This window comes from Coffea arabica, chromosome 5e, assembly GCF_036785885.1.
Source record: "Coffea arabica cultivar ET-39 chromosome 5e, Coffea Arabica ET-39 HiFi, whole genome shotgun sequence".
Classification (NCBI taxonomy): domain Eukaryota; kingdom Viridiplantae; phylum Streptophyta; class Magnoliopsida; order Gentianales; family Rubiaceae; genus Coffea; species Coffea arabica.
Genome location: NC_092318.1, coordinates 41,413,389 through 41,422,174, shown reverse-complemented (window position 1 = coordinate 41,422,174; position 8,786 = coordinate 41,413,389). Strand labels below are relative to the sequence as shown.

Here is an 8,786-nt window from a genome sequence, read left to right as displayed (position 1 = left end):
GGCTCATTTCCAACCAATGCACTTTTTGACTCAATTGAAGACAAACTATCTGAATCATTTCCAATCTTTTTACAGATTAAAAAATGTTCAGCCATCAAAATGGAATACTAAAAACTTATATCAGAGAGACAATAAAAATAGATATCAATGACTGGTGTTAAAAAGGGGGGTGTTCTCTTATTGTCGAAAGTCATTTCCAAACATATCAATGTTTTGAAAAAAAACAAAAACAAAAAAAACAGCAAACCAATCTTTTGTATATCAAAGAGCTGTAATTGTTTGATTATCAACAGACATAACATGAAGAAATTATGAAACCTTTTTTTTGCATCGAAGTCTTTGTTAGTTACATCTGTAATGTCCTTTTAGCTGAGCTTCTGTCTATAGAGTGATAATCTGGCACATTAACAAGTTGTGCAGCTTGCATGACCTATATAAGAGGATAAATGAAGCTTAATAAGTAATTGTTACGGAATCTATCTGAACCTGCCATGCACGGGAGGATCACTTAGTACATGAAAGGATACAAATTGTTAAACGAACATGCAAAACCTACCTCTACTACACTGCCTTCGATACTAACTCCACATTAAAAATAGAGTTCAAAAAATGTTTACAACCTATAGTATACTTATGCAAAATCACTAAAATTGATATTGAACCCATAACCAAATATTTTAACGCAAAACAGGAAATGTTTTATGACTTCCAGCAAGGGTGATATACCATATATATATAGATTGGAAGCGAAACAAGGTGAAAGATACTTAAAACCATGAAACTTTCCTTAAATTTCTGTAAAATTATTGTGTTTTTATGAATTTTGATGCATTACATGGTTAAAAGAAAGTACCTAAGCAACGCAAGAAAACAACCCAAAAATAATGAAATTGAAGTTCACCTCAGGAAATTTCCCTTCCTCTCCAAAAATGGTACAAAAAAGACAGTAGCAGCTGCATAGACCTAGACAATGAAGAAACCTAAAATTATTTAAGGAAAATGATAAAGCTAAACGAAGAAACAAAGAAAGGCCAAAATTTTGTTTAAGTAGAAGGGAGTACCCACTTGAGCTTCAGCGGCAACCTTTTACTGGAAAATCGAGAGTACTGCAAATCCTTCAATCAGTAATTGAATAAGAAATAGAGATTTTTGTATCAAGATAAAAAGGGAAAAGTAAATAGCCAAATTTGATTCGAAAAGCTAAAAATCAACATCAACTTCGGAAATGATACTTAAGAAAAAAAGTCACCACTGGAGCGCACAGCAATCTTCCAGCATAATTGAATTTTCACAATCTTAAATAGCGCTTATGGTAAACAAGACAAAAACCTGTGCTAAAACAAATACTAACGGGTATCTCCTGGAGGACAAATGCTCAATTTTGACAAAAGTAAATAAAAAAGAAGGACAAAATATTGTTGCCTGGCATTTTTGTCAATGCACATAAGAGTCTCAATCTCTTACTTATTATATATATATATATATAATAATAATGGGTTAGTTTGCTAATCCCTATCTTCATTAGCATTCTCATCAGTCTTTTTCTTGTCGACACCTTTCTATTTATAAGGTTCTTTAGTCGTTGTGATGTTTGGAATTGAAATTCACTTTCAGCTTGACCTTGACTCTTTACTATTTGTTGCTGGTGTTTCAGTTTAACCTACAAAACTCAGAAGATAAAGATAGAATAGTGGAGGGAGGGCCTTGGGTAATAGATAACCAAATGCTAGTTCTTAAAAGATGGGTTGAAGGCATCGAAGATGACTATAAAGCCTTTGTGACGGCACCTCTTTGGGTGCAGCTCTGGAATTTGCCAGTTCATTGGTTGTCTAGGGAGATTGGAAGAAAGATAGGGGGAGTGTTTAAGGAAGTTAGAGATGTCGTAATCCCTCAGGTGGGTGGCAAAGAGGGTAGGCATCTGAAGGTCTTAGTCATGGTTGATCTTTCTAAACCTCTTCTTAGAGGTACTGTGGTCAGAATAGCAGGAACTGACAAATGGATAGCTTTCAAATATGAAAGGTGTCCTGATTTCTGTTATAATTGCGGAATTGTGGGACATAGTGAAAGGTCTTGCAAAGAAAGGAGATTGCTAGGAGGGAGTACTGATGAGAATCAGTACGGTCCCTGGATGAGAGCTGGAAATATTAGGGTCTCCCCTCAGAAAAAAATGCTAGAGTCTCTGAGCATAGTGATAGACGTTACTAGTCCTTTAGGAATGGGGAGTTGGTCAAATAGGAGAAAATTAAAAGGCATAGCAGTCAGAGTCTGCTGGAGGTCCTCAAGGCCACTGGCAGTGGTGGGTGTAGTAACCAGGAAGGTGTAAGAGCAGGGGAGGAAAATAGAATAGAGGGGGTTGTGGGACCTTCTACTCATCAGGAGTCTCTTAAGGTAGTCTCCCATAATAGGATAGAGGGTCAGGTGATAGGTGACAAGGAGGACTTAGAGCAACCTCAGACTAATCAAGAAGGGGATGACCTCCAGCTTTCTCATGTAGAGGAAGAGATGGAGGAGGATGTAGTTGAAGTAGTGAACAACCAAATCCAGGAGTCAAGGGTCTTAGAGAATAAATCAGAGCTCGTAGTGTTTCACCAGGAAACCCAAGGCAAAAATAAGATGGTGGGGTTATTGGACAGACAAACCAGGAGAACCTTTAGAAAATTAAAGACTCCAGTTAGAACCAAAAGACCTTTGCAGATGATACAAGGCAATGAAAATTCTCAGGTGAACTTGGGGAAGAGGAAGATCCTGCCTAGAGATGAAGTGATGGAGGAAGCATATCAGGATATGTGTCAGTGGAAAAAAACCAAACAATTGGAGGAGCTGTATTTTATGGGGGCTAAGGAAAAGGAGGAGAGGTCCTTCCTTAATGGGACCTCCAGGTGTAAATGAGAGTAGTGGTGTGGAACTGCCAAAGGGTGGGGAGTTCCTTGACAGTTCCCCAGCTGAGGGAGGTTAATAACCTCTCCTCTCCAAATATCTTCTTCCTAAGTGAGACTAAGAACAGGAAGACTGCCATAGATAGAATAACTAGAAGGTTAAGGCTAGACAACAATGTGACTGTGGAAGCTATGAATAGAGCAGGGGGGATGGCCTTTCTTTGGACTAAGGATACACAAATTGTAGAGGTGGCCACTACTGCTTTTACTATAGAAGCTAAGATTGAAGGTAATGAAGCTCAGGCGGCATGGTGGTTCATTGGAGTGTATGCTAGTTGTGATCAAAGGATCAGGAAGGAACAATGGAGGGTGCTAACTGATAGAAGTAGGTTGTGGGGACCTAAATACCTGATCTCTGGGGATTTTAATGACATTTTGTCCAATGAAGAAAAGTGGGGAGGTGTGTTTAGGGAGGAGAGAAGTTTTAGGGACTTTAGACATTTCATTGAGCTGAACAGACTAGTTGATATTGGTTTTGAAGGCCACCCTTGGACATGGAGCAATCACTGGGACAATGAAGGGGAAATTCGCCAAAGACTAGATAGAGTTTTGGCTAGTATGGATTGGTTTCAAGATTTTGAGAGTGCTAAGTGTCACCACGTTGAGACTCTAGCTTCTGACCACTCGATGCTTTTATTAGACACCAATCCAGGGATAGAAAGGAAAAAAAAAGAGGTTTTATTTTGACAAGAGATGGCTCCAAAAAGAGGGGATTCAGCAAGTAATGGAGCAAGCCTGGAATTGGGAGGAACAGGGATCAAAATTGTTCAAAGTGACTAGAAAGATTAGGAATTGCAGAATTGAACTCTTGAAGTGGAGAAATAATGTCCAGGCTAACTCTAGGAGTAAGATTGAAGGCCTTAAGCAGGATCTTGAGAAGACTAGGAATGCTGGTTTAGCTAACAAAAAAGAGGAATGTCAGGATCTCAAAAGACAGTTGGCTAATGCTTACAAGGAGGAAGAAGCTTTCTGGAGCCAGAAGTCAAGAATCAGCTGGCTGAGAGAAGGGGATAAAAATACTAGATATTTTCACTCTTTTGTTAAGGGGAGGTGTGTGAGTAATAGATTAAACAAGTTACAAAGAGAGGATGGATCTTGGACAGCTAATGAAGAAGAGGTAGTGACTGAACTTTCTGAGTACTTTAAGGACCTTTTTACGAGTGGTGGGAAGGGCGAAATGACAGAAATTTTAGAGGGAATTCCACACTATATTACACAGGAGATGAATGATAAGTTAACCAAGGAAGTAATGGAGGATGAAATCCACGATGCTTTGTTTTCTATGAATCCAGAAAAAGCTCCTGGACAGGATGGAATGACTCCATTGTTTTTCCAAAAATTCTGGAATACTATTAAAAGTGACATCATTCTAGCTATTAAAGCTTTTTTTCACTCAGGTCATATGCTCAGATCAGTTAACCACACTGTTATATCCCTTATTCCCAAAATTCTGCACCCAACCACTCTGAAAAATTTCAGGCCTATCAGTCTATACAGTGTGTTCTATAAAATCATATCAAAAATTTTGGCTAATAGACTGAAATCTGTCCTGGACCTGTGCATTAGCAAAACTCAATCTGTTTTCATCCCAGGAAGACATATTTTAGATAATGTGATCATTGCTCATGAGTACATGCATTTTCTTAAAAATAAAAGACAAGGGAAAGAGGGATACATGGCTATCAAATTGGACATGGCAAAGGCTTATGATAGGGTGGAGTGGCATTGCTTGTTGGAAATGATGGAAAAGATGGGTTTCTGCTCTAAATGGATTAACTGGATTCATAGCTGTTTGAAGACAGTGAGTTACTCTTTCAACTGTAATGGTGAGGTTAAAGGTTTTGTGACACCAGAAAGAGGGATAAGACAGGGAGACCCTTTGTCTCCATATCTGTTTCTAATCTGTTCAGAGGGCTTCTCCAATTTGTTAAGAAGGGCTGAGGAAAGAAAAAGGATCCAGGGACTCAAAATCAGCAGACTCGGTCCAGTGCTAACACATCTGTTTTTTGCGGATGATTCTATCATATTTTGTAAGGCTAATAAGAATGAGGCTGTGGAAATTATGAAGGTGCTGAAAACATATGAAAATGCCTCGGGACAATTAGTCAATCTGGACAAATCAGCAGTGTTTTTTAGCAAAAATGTGGACAATGAGCAGAAAAAGGATGTATGCCTGGCCTTAGGAGGAATGGCAGAGGCTAAGCAAGGCAAATACCTGGGACTTCCAATGGTAGTATCAAGGTCTAAAGAGCAGATCTTTGGTTTTGTGAGAGATAATATAAGGAAAAGATGCCAGAATTGGAAAAACAAACTATTGAGTCCAGCAGGTAAGGAAGTGTTGCTGAAAGCAGTTGTAATGGCAATGCCCACATACGTGATGTCTTGTTTCAAGCTGTCCAGAAGATTGTGTAAAGATATATGTGCATTGATGGCCAACTTTTGGTGGGGTGAAGCTAATGGTAAGAACAAAATGCACTGGCTGTCTTGGGAAAGAATGGCAATGGCAAAAAGTGCAGGAGGTCTAGGCTTTAAGGATATTGAAGCTTTCAATCAAGTGCTGTTAGGAAAGCAAGTTTGGAGGATACTTACTAAACCAAATCTGTTGGTTAGTAAGGTGTTGAAATCCAGATATTCTCCACAGGAATCCATACTACAGTGTAGCCTCCCCAAAAATGTATCCTGGATTTGGCAAGGACTCATGGGGGCAAGAAGTTTAATCAATGCTGGTATGATTAGAAGGATAGGAAATGGACGGAGTACAAATATTTGGAGCCACAAGTGGATCCCAGACACTGATACAGGGAAGCCAACTACTAGGCGAGGGAATCATTGTGAGTTGGAAAAGGTGGAGGAGCTTATTAGTCAGCATAGGTGGAACAGAAACATCATATTCAGATACTTCAATAGAAATGATGCACAAAAAATTTTAGCTATTCCTCTGAGCCTAGCTGATAGGGAGGATAGCTTTTATTGGCAACCAAAGGAGGGAGGGCTATACACTGTCAATTCTGGGTATAAATTTCTGTTGAAACAACACAGAAAGAGAGGCAGGTGCAGTCAGGAAGGAGCTAGCTCTAGCTATACAGCAAGTGATTCGCAATTAGCTCAGATGCGGAATACACTGTGGAGTTTGAACATCAAACATAAAATCAAGTTTTTTATCTGGAAATGCATTCAAGGTGCTCTGCCTGTGAAAGCAGCAGTAAATAGACGAACGGGGGTGGGTGATCCGATATGTACGATGTGTGGAACAGCACAGGAAACAGTCGAACATCTTCTGCTGACTTGCCCCCACACGGAAAACATATGGAAGGCATCTCCCATTCAGTGGGATGGAGCAAAGGAGCAGCAGGGAGACTTCAAAATGTGGTGGCTAAGAATCTCAGAAGCAAGGCACAGGTCAGAAGGGATGGAACACATTGGTTTAACTGCAAACATCCTGTGGCAGGTGTGGAAAGAAAGAAACAAAAGAGAATTCGAGAACACTACCTTTGATCCTCCCTTCAAATCTATAAGGAAAGCACATTTGGAATGGTTAGAGCAGCAGCGGATAGAGCACAAAGAGAAAGGAGAAAGCACAGAAGAAACAGTCCCTAGGCAAGATGCTCAGGATCAGAATTATGTAAATGAAGGAGAAGTGCTAATGGAGGTGACTACAACCACGAAGCAAGGGCAGCTATTTGCGGGAATTGGAGTCACAGTTAAGCTTTTTGAAAGTAACACGATGATAGGGTGGGCACTGAAAGACATTAGTTCTGGAAACAAAATCCTAGATGAAGCTCTGGCACTAAAGCTGGTGTTGTGTAAAGCTGTACAACACAAGTGGAACAATCTTAAGCTGGGGTTTTGTAACAAGGAACTGTGGAGACAATTAAAACATCAGAGCCCAACGGACAGCAAAATGGCAACAATACTTGAAGACATCTCTCAGTTACAGAGATTGTTTTGCATGTGCTCTTTTGTTTTGTATAGGGAAGAAAATATGATAGTCAGTAAAAAACTGAGTGTTGATGCTTTAAGCATTATTGTGGATGAGGAGCGACAGCTTCCTCAGTGTCTTTGAACACTAGTTTGTAGAGTTTCGTTCGAGCCGTTGCTCGCACTTGTAATTTTTTACCATCAAAGCAATGAGATCATCTTATCGTTTCGACAAAAAAAAATATATAACCCTTTTAATGCTTTAGCAATAAGTACCCCTTTTTCTTTCTCTTCACATGGCAGGGTTTTGACTAATGGTTGATTGATTGATTATCTGCTAAGGTGTGCCAAAATTGTCGGTGTTAGGCATGTTTTGGCATCAGGAATTGCTGTGTCTCTGTTAACGGGAGCTACCATCATCATGGTCTTCATTATGGTTTTGCAGGAAAAATAAAGGGAAAATCGTCCAAAACGTCCCTCATATTTTGTAAAATAACTTTTTTCGTCCCTCACTTTTAAAAGTGTAATTTTATGTCCCTTACATATTCACATCGATCAAATTTAGTCCCTAACTAGATTTTCAATCATTTTTTGGCCGGAATCCATCATGTGCAAGGCACATGATCATTTTTTAAGGGTAAATTTGTCAAATTATATTTTACATAATCTGATCTATAGTTCTCCACATTTTATAAAATAAATTTTTTTGTCCCTCACATCTTATAAAATGATTTTTTTCATCACTCACATTTCACAAAATGAATTTCTCCATCCCTCACATTTCAAAAAATGAATTTTTCATTTCTCACTAATTACGTGTGTAAATACATTTTTTTTAAACACATGTATATGTCTATTTGATTTTGCTTAATAATAATAGCATAAACACATGTATGTAATTGGGCCCAACTTGTGGACTATCTTCTCTTTTTGTATGATTATGACTCATATTTACCAATAGAACCTTAATTTGCATATTCTTATTGTATTTTGACCGAAAATAATTTTGTTGGCCAACTTGACAATGAATGCAAGATTTTTTACTAGCTAATACCAGATGAAATCAAATGATCACGTATAATATATGGTATTCGTATTGTTAAGTGAAATCAAATTGACACACACATATATATATATATATATTTATGCTATTCATATTATTAAGCAAAATCAAATAGACATATACATGTGTTTAAACTAAATGTATTCACACACATTTTTTTTTTGGGTTTCCCTCACACACATAATTATTGAGGGATGGAAATATTCATTTTTTGAAATGTGAGGGATGGAGAAATTCATTTTGTGAAATGTGAGGGATGAAAAAATCATTTTATAAAATGTGAAGGACGAAAAATTTGTTTTATAAAATGTGGAGGACTATAGATTAGATTATGTAAAATATGATTTGACAAATTTACCCTTCAAAAATGATCACGTGCCTTGCATGTGATGGATTCCGGCCAAAAAATTATCGGAAACCTAGTTAGGGACTAAATTTGACCGATGTGAATATGTAAGGGACATAAAATTATACTTTTAAAAGTGAGAGACGAAAAAAGTCATTTTACAAAATGTGAGGGACGTTTTGGACGATTTTTCCAAACATAAAACACTGACAAGTATAATTATTCTTACAATTGATGAAAAATTTTTAGTGTTGCTTGAATATTATAGATCTGAAGCAAAACCCTTTTCTTTCTGAAGGCTATTAGTATAAGTTATCTGCTGGCATAATTAACTCCTAGATTTTCCGTAGATGAAGCTGAAGTTCTTCGAAACTCTAGTACATAATTCTGATGTAGATCACATGTATTGTCCGTTTGCCACTTCACACTTAGCATTAAATGTTGCTTCATTTGTTTTCTTGTTTCTTTTTTTGTGACGGACTCTGGAGAAAAATGAAAAAAATAATTTTATGTTATTTGGAAA

General features: G+C 37.8%; 2 protein-coding genes across 2 annotated transcripts; both read left to right on the top strand.

Moving 5' to 3' along the window:
• The first annotated feature begins 2,885 nt into the window (after nt 1-2,885).
• On the top strand, nt 2,886-3,623 carry LOC140007027 (uncharacterized). Its single transcript, XM_072049712.1, has one exon. It carries the CDS (start codon nt 2,886-2,888, stop codon nt 3,621-3,623), a length of 738 nt encoding a protein of 245 aa, XP_071905813.1.
• Nucleotides 3,624-3,660: 37 nt separating this feature from the next.
• On the top strand, nt 3,661-6,999 carry LOC140007026 (uncharacterized). Its single transcript, XM_072049711.1, has one exon. It carries the CDS (start codon nt 3,661-3,663, stop codon nt 6,997-6,999), a length of 3,339 nt encoding a protein of 1,112 aa, XP_071905812.1.
• Nucleotides 7,000-8,786: the final 1,787 nt, after the last annotated feature.

Bases quoted from the DNA above. Each gene is read 5' to 3' on its own strand.
- LOC140007027 (XM_072049712.1), top strand. From the start codon at position 2,886: ATGAGAGTAGTGGTGTGGAACTGCCAAAGGGTGGGGAGTTCCTTGACA.
- LOC140007026 (XM_072049711.1), top strand. From the start codon at position 3,661: ATGGAGCAAGCCTGGAATTGGGAGGAACAGGGATCAAAATTGTTCAAA.